The 19,612-nt window shown below is 45.7% G+C and overlaps 1 protein-coding gene across 3 annotated transcripts; it reads left to right on the forward strand.

Annotated features, from left to right (window-relative positions):
• The first annotated feature begins 1,454 nt into the window (after window positions 1-1,454).
• On the forward strand, window positions 1,455-17,728 carry TAP2 (transporter 2, ATP binding cassette subfamily B member). 3 transcript variants are annotated; one of them, XM_057493787.1, is made up of 13 exons: window positions 1,465-1,631; window positions 1,813-1,889; window positions 1,993-2,484; window positions 2,573-2,687; window positions 11,526-11,656; window positions 11,903-12,108; window positions 14,169-14,366; window positions 14,513-14,641; window positions 15,696-15,884; window positions 16,049-16,222; window positions 16,389-16,548; window positions 16,815-16,951; window positions 17,312-17,728. In XM_057493787.1, the coding sequence occupies exons 3-13, from the start codon at window positions 2,001-2,003 to the stop codon at window positions 17,486-17,488; spliced, it is 2,100 nt and encodes a 699-aa protein (XP_057349770.1). In that variant the 5' UTR covers window positions 1,465-1,631; window positions 1,813-1,889; window positions 1,993-2,000; the 3' UTR covers window positions 17,489-17,728. The 3 variants fall into 3 exon arrangements, with proteins under 3 accessions (XP_057349768.1, XP_057349770.1, XP_057349769.1); XM_057493786.1 differs by having other exon boundaries at window positions 1,826-1,889; XM_057493785.1 differs by lacking the exon at window positions 1,813-1,889 and having other exon boundaries at window positions 1,455-1,631.
• Window positions 17,729-19,612: the final 1,884 nt, after the last annotated feature.

The following is a 19,612-nucleotide window of genomic DNA, read 5'->3' on the forward strand; positions in this document are numbered from 1 at the left end:
AAGAAATGGGCCTCACCAAATATTTCTCCAGGGTTTTCCTTCCACACTCATCTCTCTAGGGCCTCAGGAAGGCCGATCATTGTTGTCTGCAGACACTTATTTACAATTTAATTTAAGTTGGAGTGCTTTACTTGGCGATACACATAGAGACTTCTGTGTAGTCCACTGTTAATAGTTTGGGGGCCTGGGGACAGGGTACCTATAACAGCTGGTTCTGACTTTGTAAAGTCAGATGAAAAAGCTTTCACCTCACATGTATGCGGTAATTGCAAACACAGTATTGTTTACCTGAAATAACAGTTTAGGGATATTGGATATTGAATACAAAGATGGACTGTAGGGGTTCAATCTCGTGATGCAGCTCACTCAATTGTAAGATGACAGGACCATGATTGAAGAGGAAGAGGAGGAGACGAGGAGGACTCCTTGATGTGAGGAATATGAGCAGAAAGTAACCAGGTGAGGAAAATGAGATCAACCTGATGAGATCTTCTGAATCATCTGGAACTGCCAGAAGGAATATGAACGATGTCCCCTCTCAAAGGAGAGTTAATCAAAGGAATAACAAAAATGGGAAGCAGCTGAGCATGGAGTAATATTCATTAGAGAGAGGACTTTAAATTCCCAGAATGGACAGGGTTGGAGTAGTTTTAGTAATCCCCCCCCAACTGTTCTGAGCTTGAAATGAATCATTGGTAGTCTCACCAATAACATTTCAAAGGGGTGGTTTGGAATCCAAGTGATCCTCCCTCTGGGAACTGTGAGTTTGGGAGGTGGTTTCAACCTGAAGAGTTATTTCTGGAGTAAACAAATCTGCATGTTCCACAGATTCTGAGCTAGGAAGGATGGATAGAAGCCTGATTACTGTTGTAATCAGTGTTAAAATAGACCAAGAAACAAGTCCATTTCCCTCATATGCCCAAGGTGCTTTCAACATAGTTTGGAGCCCAAATTTAGAAGCATCTGAATATGTGCTCTGCTCAAGTCGCTGTGCTGAGGACAGATGAAGACAAAGGCACAAGGCCTTCTCAGCTCAAAATCTGTAAGTGGAAACCTCCTCAGGCCCTGGTGAAAGTGGCTGGAGCCTTCTATGTAGGATAGGTCCTGTGTGTTTCTCGCTCCGAATCTGGCTTTCTTTTTACCCCAGGACCCTAAAACTGGAGCTCCGATTGGGGAAGGAGGCAGTTCCCATAATAGGTTTAGAGTTTGAGGTATTAAGAGTTTACCGTAAGAAAATCCAGTGGCTCTTTAATTACAAAACTTCCCAATCCTCGAAACAGCTTTATGTTACTTGTTGACAATTAAAAAAAAAACTGCGGCCGTTTTCTATCCCAGAGCAAGCGTTGCTAAGGGTGAGTGACGCCCTGGGGCCCTGGGAAGTGCGAGCAGGAGTCGGCGGGGCTGGGCGGACTGCAGGTGTCGCGCGCCCCCTGCTGGCCGCCCCGCCCAGCGCGGTCGCCGTGGCCGAGGAAGCGAAAGCGAAAGCGAGCGCCAGTTCGCCGTGGCTTGGAAAGCGTCGCCAGCGCTCAGAAGGGGGAAAGCAAGTACAGACTGCGCGCGAGCACTTCAGAGGTCGGTCCCCACCACTTAATGCAACGACCTCCGGAGCTGCAGTGCCGGGGCCGCCACTGGTGAGTGCGGGTGGGAGCCTGGAGCCCTAACAGGGACCACCCCAACCTGCCACCCCCTCCGCGCTCCCTGCTTCCCGTCTCTGGGGACAGCGGGTAGTGCCAGGGAGGAGACCGCCTGGCGGGGAGGAGAGTCCTGCGAAGTTTCTTAAAGGATGTGGCTCCAGATGGTCAGCCTCCCCAGCTCTCTCTGACAGGCAGAACGCCTTCTGTCCCGGGAGGGACGTGCTGATGAGCAGGGGGTCCAGGGGATCTTTACTGGTAGGGTTGGATGAAATGAAAATCAGATGGACAGGTTGGGCGGAGTGGGAGTGAGGACAAGGATTGGGCTCCGCCTCTATAATTTTCCACTTTTGACCCGCAGATAACACCATGCGGCTCCTCGACCTGAGACCCTGGGCCTCCCTGCTGCTGGTGGACCTGGCCTTACTCTGGCTGCTTCAGGGCACTCTGGGGGCTCTGCTTCCCCGAGGGCTTCTGGGCCTGTGGCTGGAGGGGACCCTGCGACTGGGAGGGCTCTGGTGGCTGCTAACGCTGGGAGGGCTTCTGGGGTATGTGGGAACACTGCTGCCCCAACTCTGCCTGGGGACCCCCCTGTTTCTATCCCTGCGGGCCCTGGTGATGGGGCCCTTGAGTGCTCCCCCAGTCAGAGCAGCTTCAGCCCCTTGGAGCTGGCTGCTGGTGGGGTATGGGGCTGCAGGGCTCAGCTGTGCAGTGTGGGCCGTGCTGAGCCCCCAGGAGAGGGACCAGGGCCAGGAGAACAGCAAAGCCTTGATGTGGAGGCTGCTGAAGCTCTCCAGGCCAGACCTGCCTTTCCTCTCTGCCGCCTTCTTCTTCCTCATAGTCGCTGTGTTGGGTGAGTTAGGACAGGGTGTTGTAAACTGGAGGTGGGAGGAGGCCCTGGTCCCAGCACATTCACCTGTTCTGCTTCCTGCCTCTTTCAGGTGAGACATTTATCCCTTACTATTCTGGTCGTGTGATTGACATTCTGGGAGGTGATTTTGACCCCGATGCCTTCAGCAGTGCCATCTTTTTCATGTGTCTCTTCTCCGTTGGGAGGTAGGTCATGGGCGATTGGACCCCTTTGCTAGTCCCAAATCTTTACAGGGGCCCTCACTTCCTAACTCTGTTTTCAGATCCTTTGTGCAGCAAGCACAGAACATTTAAACTAAACTATGCATGGATTTGTTTATTCACTCTTCTATTTCATGCATCTGTTCACTCATTCCTTCATTCACTGTTTTTACCCAACATCTTAGAAGTCTAAATGACATTAGAATAGATACATGTGTGAGTGAGGGTGGTACAAAAGGAGGGTGGGTGTCAAATGGACAGTCTCTCAGTAGCCTCTCAACGTTTTCATCACCATGAGAAATTCCATGTGTCTTTTCTGTCTTCTACCTCCCACCCTGTTTGTTTCCAAAATTATCCTCTTGTCAGGGTGGGCATGTTTCTCTCTCCTGACCCTTTTCCCTAACTCATCTTGCCAATCTTGAAGAACTTATTCTGGGACTTATCACTTCTTTCCAGCAGCTTTACTCTGCACTTCATTTGCCTGTCCCTCTTTTTAGACATACCCAGGAGTCTACTGTCTACAAAAAACTAACTGCTTGATAGGGTGGAGACTGGGAGGCAGGTACCTGGGCTGCAAAATTTAAGGAGGCTTCACTCTCTGGGGTGTGCAGGTGACTCCCTTGCTACAGCCTATGCCAGCCCGTTTTGTAAGACTGGCACCTTCTTTTGTGGTTGTAATTTGTTTAGAAAGTCTCAAGAACCAGTTCTTCATTATGCCTGCATCCGATCTTTGCTGAAATCAGTTACTCAGAAGTGAATTTCTTACTGATCAAGCCACTGCTTTAAAAAAAAAAGTCAGTCCTCAGGTCTCTTTGCTTCTTTAGCATTTGGCATTAATCTCTTATTATTGATCTCTTTCTTCAGTGAGCTTTTATGAAGTTGCTTTCTACTTCCCAATCCACTCTACCTCTTCTGGAGACCTTTCCTCTTCTGGGCCCTTAAATATGGCCTTTCCTTGACTCAGTTCTTTGATTTTTAAGAACATATTTCCTTTTGGGTTCACTCAGTTCATCTCTGTGGGTGACGCCCAGATCCATATTTCCATGCCCAGCTCCAGCCTTGTAATCCAGCTGCCTGATTGACATTTCCATCAGGTGACCCATCCACATCCCACACTCCACATACCCAGAGTTCCCAATGAGTCTCCCTCCCTCCTGGTCTCCCTGGAGGTGGTTCCCCCTTCTTATTCTCATGAAAGCATCTGTATCCTCAATATCAGCATGCAGATGCCTTTCTCACAGTCAAACACTAGCCCTGTCATTTCCTACTTTCAAAATGTTTCTCCTATGGCTCCTTTCTCTAAATTCTCACTGCGATCACCACAGTCCAAACCCTAGTCATTTTATGTTTGACCATGCCAACAGCCTTTCAAACACAGTAATTTGTATTGGAAGTCTATATTTTGTAATATACCCGTTTTCTATGCTTTCACACTTTCAGCTTAACTTTTTTTTTTTTTGTAGATAATTATTTTTTACTGAAGGGTAGTTGACACACAGTATTATATTACATTAGTTTCAGGTGTACAACATAGTGATTCAACATTGATATACATGATAATTTTAGGTACCAGCTATCACCATACCAAGTTGTTACAATATTTTGACTATATTCCTTATGCTATACATTACATCCCGGTTACTTATTTATTTTACAGTTGGAAGTGTGTACATTTTTTTTGTTTTGTTTTTTTGTTTGTGAGGGCATCTCTCATATTTATTGATCAAATGGTTGTTAACAATAGTAAAATTCTGTATAGGGGAGTCAATGCTCAATGCACAATCATTAATCCACCCCAAGCCTAATTTTCGTCAGTCTCCAATCTTCTGAGGCATAACAAACAAGTTCTTACATGGAGAACAAATTCTTACATAGTGAATAAGTTACATGGTGAACAGTACAAGGGCAGTCATCACAGAAACTTTCAGTTTTGCTCATGCATTATGAACTATTAACAGTCAGTTCAAATATGAATACTCATTTGGTTTTTATACTTGATTTATATGTGGATACCACATTTCTCTCTTTATTATTATTATTTTTAATAAAATGCTGAAGTGGTAGGTAGATACAAGATAAAGGTAGAAAACATAGTTTAGTGTTGTAAGAGAGCACATGTAGATGATCAGGTGTGTGCCTGTAGACTATGTGTTAATCCAAGCTAGACCAGGGCAATAAAACAACCACGTATGCAGAAGATTTCTCTCAGAACAGGGGGGGTGAGGTTCTAAGCCTCACCTCTGTTGATCCCCAATTTCTAACCTGATGACCCCCCTGCGACTGTGCCTGTCTTAGGTTGTTCCTCCCTTGAGGAATCTTACCTGTCTCTGGCTAACCAGTCATCTTCTGGGGCCATACAGGGAAATGTAAAGTTGGTAAATGAGAGAGAAGCCTTATTGTTTGAAATGGTTAGCTTTTTATTTCTTTGCATATTTATGCCCTGTGGCTTCTATGCCCAGCATTTGTCTTGAGGTATCTTTACCACTTGGAAGAATTATGATACTCGGTAAATTTGATATGAGGCACAAATTCTATTTAAGGGTTGTAATTAGGAAGGAAGAAGAAAAGCTGTAGAAGTAGCAGGCGGCAGAAAACATGGGAAGATTGATTATTTCTTTGACATATCTTCTTGTAGAGTAGCTTCAGCATATATAGGTTTTAAGCTACTACTTAAATTGCGCACACACATTAACATAGTAGAAGTACAGTTACATAACCAAAGCATACCTGTAATTACCAGCCATCTCCAGTGAAACCAAGAAAACCAGTTAGGCACCTTAGGCATTTGTGAAAACTTATCTATGATATGGTGGATATTGTCCAACTGAACTTGAACAGTCTGAGAGAAATCAGACAAATTAAAACAACCCATTCCTGGGGAATGTTCACATCCCTTATGTTCTTTTAACAGTAAATAGTCTGCAGTTGTAAGATTTTGGAGTGCTACAATTTGCACTTCTCCTAATTCTTGGTTGAGTTCCAACAATATAGATCCAGTCAAATTTGTTGTTTTACTGTATGCACAGGCCAGCTTAGATATCTCCTTCCTCATTCCCATGGCAAGTCCAGGAACTGGTGGGATGAGTGCATCTACAGCTGTAGCAGTGCGTGGATCTTTCTTGGGGTTTTTTGATGGTCATCTTCTGGCATGAGTCTTCCCGAGAGTGCTGATGTTGGAAGTTCTTTTTCATATTGTATCTTAGTTCATTTTCGGGGGAGCCCAATTAGGCTTTGATCCTCTGTATAAACACAAACAGACCCTTTGCCTACACTTTTACATGCCCTTTATACCCTTGTGTAGAACTCATTGGAGGTTACCACACAGGAACTGCCTTTTTTTTTTTTGTATCACTAATCTACACTAATATGACGAATATTATGTTTACTAGGCTCTCCCCTGTACCAGGTCCCCCCTATAAACCCCTTTACTGTCACTGTCCATCAGCATAGCAAAATGTTATAGAATCACTACTTGCCTTCTCTGTGTTGTACAGCCCTCCCTTTTCTCCCACCCCCCCATGCATGCTAATCTTAATACCCCCCTACTTCTCCCCCCCCTTATCCCTCCCTACCCACCCATCCTCCCCAGTCCCTTTCCCTTTGGTACCTGTTAGTCCATTCTTGAGTTCTGTGATTCTGCTGCTGTTTTGTTCCTTCAGTTTTTCCTTTGTTCTTATATTCCACAGATAAGTGGAATCATTTGGTATTTCTCTTTCTCCGCTTGGCTTGTTTCACTGAGCATAATACCCTCCAGCTCCATCCATGTTGCTGCAAGTGGTAGGATTTGCCATTTTCTTATGGCTGAGTAGTATTCCATTGTGTATATGTACCACATTTTCTTTATCCATTCATCTATCAATGGACATTTAGGTTGCTTCCAATTCTTGGCTATTGTAAATAGTGCTGCGATAAACATAGGGGTGCACTGATCTTTCTCATACTTGATTGCTGCATTCTTAGGGTAAATTCCTAGGAGTGCAATTCCTGGGTCAAATGGTAAGTGTGTTTTGAGCATTTTGATGTACCTCCATACTGCTTTCCACAATGGTTGAACTAACTTACATTCCCACCAGCAGTGTAGGAGGGTTCCCCTTTCTCCACAGCCTCGCCAACATTTGTTGTTGTTTGTCTTTTGGATGGCAGCCATCCTTACTGGTGTGAGGTGATACCTCATTGTAGTTTTAATTTGCATTTCTCTGATAATTAGCGATGTGGAGCATCTTTTCATGTGTCTGTTGGCCATCTGTATTTCTTTTTTGGAGAACTGTTCAGTTCCTCTGCCCATTTTTTAATTGGGTTATTTGTTTTTTGTTTGTTGAGGCGTGTGAGCTCTTTATATATTCTGGATGTCAAGCCTTTATCAGATGTGTCATTTTCAAATATATTTTCCCATACTGTAGGGTTCCTTTTTGTTCTATTGATGGTGTCTTTTGCTGTACAGAAGCTTTTCAGCTTAATATAGTCCCACTTATTCATTTTTGCTGTTGTTTTCCTTGCCTGGGGAGATATGTTCAAGAAGAGGTCACTCATGTTTATGTCTAAGAGGTTTTTGCCTATGTTTTTTTCCAGGAGTTTAATGGTTTCATGGCTTACATTCAGGTCTTTGATCCATTTTGAGTTTACTTCTGTATATGGGGTTAGACAATGGTTCAGTTTCATTCTCCTACATGTAGCTGTCCAGTTTTACCAGCACCATCTGTTGAAGAGACTGTCATTTCACCATTGTATGTCCATGGCTCCTTTATCAAATATTAATTGACTGTATATGTCTGGATTAATGTCTGGACTGTCTAGTCTGTTCCATTGGTCTGTGGCTGTGCTCTTGTGCCAGTACCAAATTGTCTTGATTACTATGGCTTTATAGTAGAGCTTGAAGTTGGGGAGTGAGATCCCCCCTACTTTATTCTTCTTTCTCAGGATTGCTTTGACTATTCGGGGTCTTTGGTGTTTCCATATGAATTTTTGAATTATTTGTTCCAGTTCATTGAAGAATGTTGCTGGTAGTTTCATAGGGATTGCATCAAATCTGTATATTGCTTTGGGCAGGATGGCCATTTTGACGATATTAATTCTTCCTAGCCACGAGCATGGGATGAGTTTCCATCTGTTAGTGTCCCCTTTAATTTCTCTTAAGAGTGACTTGTAGTTTTCAGTGTATAAGTCTTTCACTTCTTTGGTTAGGTTTATTCCTAGGTATTTTATTTTTTTTGATGCAATTGTGAATGGAGTTGTTTTCCTGATTTCTCTTTCTGTTGGTTCATTGTTAGTGTATAGGAAAGCCACAGATTTCTGTGTGTTGATTTTGTATCCTGCAACTTTGCTGTATTCCGATATCAGTTCTAGTAGTTTTGGGGTGGAGTCTTTAGGGTTTTTTATGTACAGTATCATGTCATCTGCAAATAGTGACAGTTTAATTTCTTCTTTACCAATCTGGATTCCTTGTATTTCTTTGTTTTGTCTGATTGCCGTGGCTAGGACCTCCAGTACTATGTTAAATAACAGTGGGGAGTGTGGGCATCTCTGTCTAGTTCCCGATCTCAGAGGAAATGCTTTCAGCTTCTCGCTGTTCAACATAATGTTGGCTGTGGGTTTATCATAGATGGCCTTTATTATGTTGAGGTGCTTGCCCTCTATTCCCATTTTGCTGAGAGTTTTTATCATGAATGGATGCTGAACTTTGTCAAATGCTTTTTCAGCATCTATGGAGATGATCATGTGGTTTTTTGTCTTTCTTTTTGTTGATGTGGTGGATGATGTTGATGGACTTTCGAATGTTGTACCATCCTTGCATCCCTAGGATGAATCCCACTTGGTCATGGTGTATGATCCTTTTGATGTGTTTTTGAATTCGGTTTGCTAATATTTTGTTGAGTATTTTTGTATCTACGTTCATCAGGGATATTGGTCTGTAGTTTTCTTTTTTGGTGGGGTCTTTGCCTGGTTTTGGTATTAGGGTCATGTTAGCTTCATAGAATGAGTTTGGGAGTATCCCCTCCTCCTCTATTTTTGGAAAACTTTAAGGAGAATGGGTATTATGTCTTCCCTGTATGTCTGATAAAATTCCCAGGTAAATCCATCTGGCCCGGGGGTTTTGTTCTTTGGTAGTTTTTTGATTACCACTTCAATTTCGTCGCTGGTAATTGGTCTGTTTAGATTTTCTGTTTCTTTGTGGGTCAGTCTTGGAAGGTATATTTTTCTAGGAAGTTGTCCATTTCTCCTAGGTTTCCCAGCTTGTTACCATATAGGTTTTCATAGTATTCTCTAATAATTCTTTGCATTTCCGTGGGGTCCGTCGTGATTTTTCCTTTCTCGTTTCTGATACTGTTGATTTGTGTTGACTCTCTTTTCTTCTTAATAAGTCTGGCTAGAGGCTTATCTATTTTGTTTATTTTCTCGAAGAACCAGCTCTTGGTTTCATTGATTTTTGCTATTGTTTTATTATTCTTCAATTTTATTTATTTCTTCTCTGATCTTTATTATGTCCCTCCTTCTGCTGACCTTAGGCCTCATCTGTTCTTCTTTTTCCAATTTCGATAATTGTGACATTAGACCATTCATTTGGGATTGTTCTTCCTTTTTTAAATATGCTTGGATTGCTATATACTTTCCTCTTAAGACTGCTTTTGCTGTGTCCCACAGAAGTTGGGGCTTAGTGTTGTTTTTGTCATTTGTTTCCATATATTGCTGGATCTCCATTTTGATGTGGTCATTGATCCATTGATTATTTAGGAGCGTGTTGTTAAGCCTCCATGTGTTTGTGAGCCTCTTTGCTTTCTTTGTACAGTTTATTTCTAGTTTTATGCCTTTGTGGTCTGAAAAGTTGGTTGGTAGGATTTCAATCTTTTGGAATTTTCTGAGGCTCTTTTTGTGGCCTAGTATGTGGTCTATTCTGGAGAATGTTCCATGTGCACTTGAGAAGAATGTATATCCCGCTGCTTTTGGATGTAGAGTTCTATAGATGTCTATTAGGTCCATCTGCTCTACTGTGTTGTTCAGTGCTTCCGTGTCCTTACTTATTTTCTGCCCAGTGGATCGATCCTTTGGGGTGAGTGGTGTGTTGAAGTCTCCTATAATGAGTGCATTGCAGTCTATATCCCCCTTTAGTTCTGTTAGTATTTGTTTCACATATGCTGGTGCTCCTGTGTTGGGTGCATATATATTTAGAATGGTTATATCCTCTTGTTGGACTGCGCCCTTTATCATTATGTAGTGTCCTTCTTTATCTCTTGTTACTTTCTTTGTTTTGAAGTCTATTTTGTCTGATATTAGTACTGCAACCCCTGCTTTCTTCTCGCTGTTGTTTGCCTGAAATATGTTTTTCCATCCCTTGACTTTTAGTCTGTACATGTCTTTGGGTTTGAGGTGAGTTTCTTGTAAGCAGCATATAGATGGGTCTTGCTTTTTTATCCATTCTATTACTCTGTGTCTTTTGATTGGTGCATTCAACCCATTAACATTTAGGGTGACTATTGAAAGATATGTACTTATTGCCATTGCAGCCTTTAAATTCGTGGTTACCAAAGGTTCAAGTTTAGCCTCTTTAGTATCTTACTGCCTAACTTAGCTCGCTTATTGAGCTGTTATGTACACTGTCTGGAGAATCTTTACTTCTCTCCCTTCTTATTCCTCCTCCTCGATTCTTCATATGTTGGGTGTTTTGTGCTGTGCTCTTTCTAGGAGTGCTCCCATCTAGAGCAGTCCCTGTAAGATGTTCTGTAGAGGTGGTTTGTGGGAAGCAAATTCCCTCAGCTTTTGTTTGTCTAGGAATTGTTTAATCCCACCGTCATATTTGAATGATAGTCGTGCTGGATACAGTATCCTTGGTTCAAGGCCCTTCTATTTCATTGTATTAAATATATCATGCCACTCCCTTCTGGCCTGTAGGGTTTCTTTCGAGAAGTCTGACGTTAGCCTGATGGGTTTTCCTTTATAGGTGACCTTTTTCTCTCTAGCTGCCTTTAAAACTCTTTCCTTGTCCTTGATCTTTGCCATTTTAATTATTATGTGTCTTGGTGTTGTCCTCCTTGGATCCTTTCTGTTGGGGGTTCTGTGTATTTCCGTGGTCTGTTCGATTATTTCCTCCCCCAGTTTGGGGAATTTTTCAGCAATTATTTCTTCTAAGATACTTTCCATCTCTTTTCCTCTCTCTTCTTCTTCTGGAACCCCTATAATACGGATATTGTTCCTTTTGGATTGGTCACACAGTTCTCTTAATATTGTTTCATTCCTGGAGATCCTTTTATCTCTCTCTATGTCAGCTTCTATGCTCAACTTAAGTTTTATCGGAAAAATTTGCTTGGTCTAAGAGGAATTCCTAACTGCAGGGACAATATAGATGAGAAGCAGCATGATTCTAGGGCTTCAGAGAATGGGAGGGTGGGGAGTTCATTACTGCAGTTCCCACAATAAAGAATCTGGGACTAGGGAGTAGGATTCTGGAGGCAGGGAGGAAAGAGACCAGGACAGAGTGGTAGGCTGGGTGGGCAGCATCGAGGGAGGTCAGGTCAGAAGTAAGCCATAGGCTATTTCTTTTCACAACACCTTTGCATTTCTATTGTGTTCAGCATAGTAACCCCCAAATACTGTACTTATGATTTTGTCCCTCACCTAGCTCACCATGTCTCCTTCTTCTTCCTGTTTATTCCTGCCCCTCTTGTCTTCCTGTCTCTCGTATTTGTTTCTCTTCTGCCTCTCATGGTTTATTTTCCCCAACTTTGTATTTCTTTGCATTCCATGCTTTCTCCTCTGCTGCTCTCTCTCCTTCCTTTCTTACCTGCCTCTCTCTCTCCCCCCTTCATCCTCTGGCCCCTCCCTACCCTTCAGCTCACTGTCTGCAGGCTGTCGAGGAAGCTGCTTTCTCATAACCATGTCCAGAATCAACCTGCGCATCCGGGAGCGACTTTTCTCCTCCCTGCTGCGCCAGGACCTCGGTTTCTTCCAGGAGACTAAGACAGGTGGGGCCTGGAGTCCAGATCTGGGCTTCCCCTGGACATCCCTTGACCCACAGTTGCCCTCCCCTGCCAGGGCCTGGAGCTGCTTTGCCCTCTTTTGGGGCAGGGTGGCAAGGCAGCCTCTCCTGGGCTTCCTGCAAGTGAGGGAGGGTGTTAAGAGGAGGGCCTGTATCAGAAGGCCAGGTCAGGAGGGAGTCCCTGGGGGTCCTCCACTGCACGTGGTTTCCTCACCTGTTCTGTCCTCCCCAGGGGAGCTGACTTCAAGGCTGAACTCAGATACCAAACTAATGAGTTGCTGGCTTCCTTTGAATGCCAACGTGCTGTTGCGAAGCCTGGTGAAAGTGGTGGGACTGTATATCTTCATGCTCAACCTGTCACCTCGACTCACCCTCCTCTCCCTGCTCAAGTTGCCTCTTGTAATATCCACTGAGAAAGTGTACAGTGTCCGCCGGCAGGTATGTGTGGATGTTAGGGAATCCCCAGGGAAGGATAAAGCTTTCCTAGAGGTCTTCTCAGCCTTTAAAAGCAGCAATCTGACAGGCTTCAGAAGGTCCCTGAGCCCTTGGACTTTATGTAAATGTGTGTGTGGGGGGAGGGGGAAGGGGGTGTTTGAAAGGAGGGCGTTGTGGGGGGAGGGAGGGAGGCCACATTTTTCTGGGGAGAGGATAACCTCATCAGATTCTCCAGAGTCTGTACATACTTTCCTCAAAGGATTAAAATGCCATCTTACAGCATTTTAGGTAGAGGGTTTCCCCCTAATTTCAGCAGAAGAAATTTAGATGGAGTGTGGAGAGAGTAGAACAGGCAGTCAGGAAGTCCGAGTCTGAATGTCAGCTCCACTTTCTCTCTCTCTTTTAAAAAAATTGTGGTAAAATATAGACAACATAAAATTTACCACTTTAATGCCATTTCACTGGCATTAGAACATCCACATTTGTTGTGTAACCATCACCACCATCTATCTCCAGAACTTTTTTATCTTCTCAGACTGAAACCCAGTACCTATTAAACAGTAACTCCCTGTTTGCCCCTCCCCCCAGCCCCTGGCAACCACCATTCTACTTTGTGTCTCTGTGAATTTGATGACTTTAGGTATCTAAGTGAGATGGTACAGTATTTGTCTTTTTTGCAACTGGCTTATTTCACTTGGCTTAAGTCTTCAAGGTTCATTCATGTTGTACATGTATCAGGATGTTCTAACTTTTCAAGGCTGAATAATATTCCATGCTGAAGGGCCAACATTTTGTTTATCCTTTTATCTGTTAATGGACACTTGGGTTGCTTCCATGTTTTGGCTATTGTGAATAATGCTGCTGTGAACATGGGTGTGCAAATGTCTGTTGGAGTCTCTGCTTTCAACGCTTTTGACTCTATACCCAGCAGTAGAAAGAATTGCTGGATTGGATGGCAATTCTCTTATTTTTAATTTTTTGAAGAGCCAACATATTGCTCTCCACAGCAACTGTATCATTTTACATTCCCACCTGTAATGCACAAGGGTTTTCTTTTTTTAAAAATTACATCTGTAGTATTTATAAATTTTATAATTGGAATCCTTTGGGCCATCTTCATCCCCTCTCCCTCCCACTCCCCACTGCTGGTAACCACAAATCTGAAGTCTTTGTCTGTGAGTTTGTTTTATCTTTTACTTCCTACATATAAAATGAGATCATACAGTTTTTCTTTCTGTTTAACTAATTTCACTTAGCATAATACCCTCAAAGTAGGGTTTCCTTCTTTTTTATGGCTGAGTAAAATTCTGATGTGTACACACACACACACACACACACACACACACACACACACACACAACGTTTTTAAAAAAAATAATAGCCACCCTAATACTGATGGTTGTGAGGTAATAGCTCAGTATGGGTTGCATTTCCCTAATTAGTGATGTTAAGCACCTTTTCATGTACTTCTTGGCTATTTTTATATCTTTTTTTGAGAAATGTCTATTCAAGTCCTTTGTTCGTTTTTAAATTGGGTTGTGTTTTAACTGTTGAGTTGTAGGAGTTCTTTATATATTCTGGGCATAAACCCTTGATCAGATATATGATTTGCAACTGTTTTCTCCCATACTGTGGGTTTCCTTTGCACTCTGTTGATGAAGTCCTTTGATGAACAAAAGTTTTAAATTTTGATGAAATTCAGTTTATCTGTTTTTTTCTTTTTTTGCCTCGACTTCTAATGTCATATCCAAGAAATCATTGCCAAATCTAGTGTCAGAAAATTATTCCTCTGTGTTTTCTTCTTAGAGTTTTATGGCTTTAACTCTGTTTTAGGTCTTTTAGGGCCACACTGTGTGGCACTGAGAGCTCAGTAATATTTTGTTGCCTCCCTCCTTCCCTTTCATTATCCCTTCTGGAAAGAAATGTAAGGAAGAGGGGAAGAGTACAGTTTGACATTTGTAGGTAGATTTGGGGAGCATCCCAAGGGCTTTAAGGAGACATGGGGATGGGATCTGCTGCCTTCGGCTGAATCACCCCCTCAGTCGCCGGCCCCACCTTTCCAGGCAGTGCTTCTGGAGATCCAGGACGCAGTGGCGAAAGCAGGGCAGGTGGTGCAGGAGGCAGTTGGAGGGCTGCAGACTGTGCGTGGCTTTGGGGCCGAGGAACAAGAGGTCTGTCGCTATAAAGAGGCTCTTGAAAAACACCGGCAGCTGTGCTGGCGTCGAGACCTGGAACGTGCCCTTTACCTGCTCCTACAGAGGGTGAGAAGGCTGAGGGGCTGGGGTTGAGAGGACAGGGATGGTACGGGGAAAGCAGTGGGGAGCCTGTAGCTGTTCCGTGGCCGCTGGGGTGCTAGGAGGGGAAAGGATGGGGACTTTCTCAGCCTCGCCTTTCTCTCCCCGCCCAGATGCTGAACTTGGCGCTGCAGGTGCTGATGCTGAGCTGCGGACTGCGGCAGGTCCTGGCTGGAGACCTCACCCGCGGTGGGCTGCTCTCCTTCCTGCTCTTCCAGGAGGACGTGGGCTCCTACGTGTGTGTGAGTCAGGGGCCCGTGCTTGCTTTTTATCTGCCCCCCTGTCCTTCTCTTTGGCCTCAGGGCCTCGGGCTTTATTTGTTCTCCTTGAACATACAATACAAAGCAAAGCAAAACCCAACCCATTGTGTCAGGGAGAATTTCACATATATGCAAGGAAAAAAAGAAGGACAAATTGTAACGAACCCCATGTGCCCATCACCTGCTTTAACAGTTATCAACTCATGGCCGATCTTGCTTCACCTGTCCCCCTACCCATACTATTTTGAAGCAAATCCAAGGTATAGTTTCATCGGTAAACATCTCAGTATCTCTAAAATGTCAACGTTAAAAAATAGAACCACAAAGCCATTAATGCCTAAAAAATTAACAATGATTCCTAAAATTCTTCAAATACAGTCAGTGGTCAAATTCCCACTTGAAGTATAAATGTATGTGTTGCACCTCATACATATCTGTGGTGGCATCAGTCATTGATGCTCAATACCCTGATCCATTAAATTATTAGGGATTGAAAAACACTACCATTCCTTCATTTATTAGCTGAAATACATCTATCAAGGGGACTTTCCCTCATGCGCTATTTGGTTACTGGGTGGCACCGTCTGATTAGGAAAGACAGGATGAACATTTAGTTATTTCCCTATATTGACCTGTTTCCAAAAATAGCTTCTCCAGCTTGGGCTTTATTTTATAATTTTCATAGATATTTGTGTAACATCTTTCGCGTATGGGGCAGCTGGGCTAGGCACTGGGCGGGGGGCACTACAAAGACGAGGTGGGAGCAGTACCTGCTTTTAAAGAGGTCACTGTCCAATCAGGCAAGGCAAAGCTGTGATTGACAGGTCTGGGCAGAGAAGTAATGCTGCGTGGGAGGAAGATGAACGTCTCCTTACAAGTGGGCCACTGCGGTTATGGTGCCGCTTTTACATTCCATCTCAACGGCACCTTTGAAGGTGGCTGAGGGGAGAAGGTGGCTGGGGTGGAAGGAGGAGCTGGGAGCTGGTTTCTGGTGGCGCTGTGTGTGATTAGCTGGGCCTCCGTTCCTGTTTTCCAGACCCTGGTATACATGTGTGGGGATATGCTGAGCAATGTGGGGGCTGCTGAGAAGGTCTTTCGCTACCTGGACCGACAGCCAAACCTGCCTCCACCCGGAACCCGGGCCCCTCCCGCCCTGCAGGGGCTTGTGGAGTTCCAGGATGTCTCCTTTGCATATCCCAGTCGTCCTGACCAGCCAGTGCTCAAGGTGCCTGAAAGAGGCCACCGGAAGAAAGTGGCCCCCTCGCCCCCTGCGGCTTGTGTGTGACCATGTCGTGGCCTCTGAGGAGCTGGTCTTACTCCGATAGGAAGAGAAGCGGAGGGCTCCTGAGGGAGAAGAGGCAGCCCCTAGCTCTTCCCTGGCTTTTTCAGGGGCTGTCGTTCACCCTGTGTCCGGGTCAGGTGACTGCACTGGTGGGACCCAATGGGTCTGGGAAGAGCACAGTGGCTGCCCTGCTGCAGAATCTGTACCAGCCCACCGGGGGGCAGCTGTTGCTGGATGGGGAGCCCATCGCTCAGTACGAACACCACTACCTGCACCGACAGGTGGGCGGGGAGGAAGAGGGGCAGGAGATGGGGGCGAAGAAGCGAGTACGGAGGGAGCGCGGGCGGTGGTGGGAACAACACAGGAGTCCATTGTGGGGGAGGAAGATGAGGAGGAAGGGGGACCCCTGGGGGCTCCCACAGCCCCTGCTCGCATTCCTCTGCGCAGGTGGCCCTGGTCGGGCAGGAGCCTGTGCTGTTTTCGGGTTCTGTGAGGGACAACATCGCTTACGGACTGAAGAACTGCAGTGATGACAAGGTGATGGCTGCCGCCCGGGCTGCCAGCGCTGAGGAGTTTATCAACGACATGCAGGATGGCCTGGATACAGGTACGCTCCGACCAAAGAGAAACGAGCTTATTCTTGCGGTTGACGGTTGTGGCCCGTGGCTCCCCGTCTGCTGTTCCTGTGCCCGGCCCTCGACCCGCTCTCCCTCCTTCCCCAACACCAGTCCTCCCCGCGGCCGCGCCTCCGCACACCAGACCTTCCCTCCTAACCGCTGCTGCTGGGAATCCCAGTCGTGCGCTTGTTCCTGCTCCTGGCTAGTATGTTGTGTGGTCACTTGTGTGAGGAAAGGGGTTTCTCGGTTTCTTCAGATGTAGGGGAGAAAGGGAACCAGCTGGCTGTGGGACAGAAACAACGGCTGGCCATTGCCCGGGCCCTCGTGAGGGACCCACGCGTCCTCATCCTGGATGAAGCCACCAGCGCCCTGGACGTGCAGTGCGAGCAGGCGGTGAGCGCTGGGGTGGGAGGCAGCGGACCGCGGGGTCACGTAGGGAGGATCGGCCTGTGCAGGATGGGGGTGGGGGTGTGGGACGACACGTGGCCCGCTAGTGGGAAGAGTGCCTCTTTAGGCGTGGGGAGTGGAATGGAGAATGCGGCAGTGTGGGCGCTGCCGGATTCCTCCACGGCTCCTTTCCAGCCGCAATGACACAGCCGAGCCGGGAGGGCGCTGCAGACCGGCATCTTCCTCTCTCCTACCTCCTCCTGTTTCTGCCTCCTTTACCCTAAACCCCACGAGGTGGCGCCCAGTGGGATGTGGTGTCGCTCGCGTTCTAACCTCTCTGAGGCGTTTATGGTCCTTCCCCTTCAGCTGCAGGACTGGAAATCCCGCGGGGACCGCACGGTGCTGGTGATCGCTCACAGGCTGCAGACCGTTCAGAGCGCTGACCAGATCCTGGTGCTCCGGCAGGGGGCGCTGCTGCAGCACGCCCAGCTCCTGCGGGGGCAGGACCCCTATTGCCGCCTGGTGCAGCAGCTGCAGGACTGAGGCCCTGGGGACCTGTGCCCTTCCCACGGCCGTCTGCATTGCCCGGGGGAGCTCCTGCTTCCAGGGTCCCTGGGGCTGTGGCCCTGGGTGGTTGTTTCTAGGGCTGAACGAGTGACCACATGTGCTTTCATCCCGCAACCAGGTGGAGGTGCTGAGCTCCAGAACTTTCTCTCCTTGATGAACAGATCTTTGCCTGGGGCTGAGTACGATATTGTGACACAATAAATATATTTTTAAATATTTTCTTTGTTATTTAAATAGCACACATTCATGGAAAAGTAAAAACAACCTTCGGTTTCATTTCCAGAGGTCATCATGGGTACTTTCGCTGGTCATCATTCAGTCTTTTATCTGTTCTTTGAGATACATATTAGCCAATATGACATACTTATTCGTGGGGTTGTCTTTCTGTACTCTTCCCCGTTCCCACTAGTGTCTGATATTTTTGGGGAAGCTAGGGTATGGAGGGGCAGAGCACAGATCCCTAATTAATAGTGTTAATAAAACATTGATAATAGCTACCATTCATAGAGTTTTAATATGAGTAGGAACCATGTTAAGTATGTTAAATGTATTATCAGTTTTAGTCCTTATCCTTCACCCGGGACTGGGGAGAGGTGGAGCTGATGCCAGAGGCAGAGACGGTGAAGGAATACGAAAGCCGCAGAGGCAGATGTGATTCCAGCACTCCACCTGCCACCGTGAGAGTAAAGGTTGGTTATTATCCCCATTTTATAGATGAGGAAACTGAATCTAAAGGAGATTAAATAACTACCCCAAGGTTACCAGTGGTGGAATTGATTGAATCCAGGCTTGACCCCGAGTCCACAATCTCAACCAATAAATTATATTACATCTTGTGTTCATCACCTCTAATTCACAATCAGATCAAATAAAGCTGTTTGCCTTCTGGCTCTGATTAGCCCTGAATCTATTATCTTCCCTCTAGCCTTGTTACAGGGTTCATTCATAGACTTAGATAATCTCATCTCCAAAGAGGTCTCCCTACAGTTGGTTTGTTTATTCTAGCCATTCTTCATAACATCATTTTTCTTTCTAGAAGGCACATAGGATGATGCTACTTCTCTAAAATCCTTCACATGCCAATTGTCTTGCCCAAAGGGAACTGTGCATGGTCATATTCATTCTGGATTCGGTGAGACCAAATAACAACCACGGGACGTCAGGGGTAAAAGGATTATACCAAGCTTTACTCTCACGGTGGCAGGTCGAGTGCTGGAATCACATCTGCCTCTGCGGCTTTCATATTCCTTCACTGTCTCTGCCTCTGGCATCACCTCCACCTCTCCCCAGTCCCTGGGAGGGGCCCACTCCTCTGGGGAGAAAACCACCTCAGTCCGTTGGGGGACACCTGAATTCCTCCTCAATCTACAATAGCCAGTCCACTGTTTCCACCGCCTCGCGGGCAGTCTGTTTCTCTAAGGGGTCTCCCACCTTGCGGAGGGCCTCTATCTCTTTCTGCTCAGATCTTCCTCAGAGCACAGTTTTCCAGTCAGGTAGTCTCACTCTTTTCTATTGCACTGAACTTCAGCCACAACGAACTTTGCACCTTCTAATGCCTTTATATCTTTGTCTAGGGTGTTTTCTTGCCATTCCCTGCACCACCCTCCCCCGATTTTCCTCAAGTTCTTCAAGACTTAACACAGGGGCGGTCTTCCAGGAAGCCTTCTCTGTCTCCTCAGACTGGAGAAAGTGTCTTTTCTGTGTTCTCCTATTGCTCCTGGGACTTACCTCTTTCACAGCCCTTACTAAACTCTAAACCCCATGACACGTTTGTCCTTCCCTTAGACCATGAGCTCCTGCAGAGAGGGCCACATATTTTAGTAAGCTTTATTTTGGCTGCCTGGCACAGGATCCATTCATAGGAGACAATAAGTAAATGTCTATTGGATAAATGAATAAGTCTCCTTCCTCCACTCTCCTCATCCTCAACCCTCCCTACACACTCCAGCCACTGAAAATTCAAAGCTGTATGCTGGTTACGGGGAGGGACTTAGCTTTGAAGGTGCCTCTTCTAGGAAAGAGAAACTTTCACATTCCCAGTAACAGCAGGTACTTCCCAGCATTAGCAATGCACTCGCCAGAGCTTCTGTTGTGGATTTT

Source organism: Manis pentadactyla, chromosome 16 (genome assembly GCF_030020395.1).
Source record: "Manis pentadactyla isolate mManPen7 chromosome 16, mManPen7.hap1, whole genome shotgun sequence".
NCBI classification, from domain to species: Eukaryota; Metazoa; Chordata; class Mammalia; order Pholidota; family Manidae; genus Manis; species Manis pentadactyla.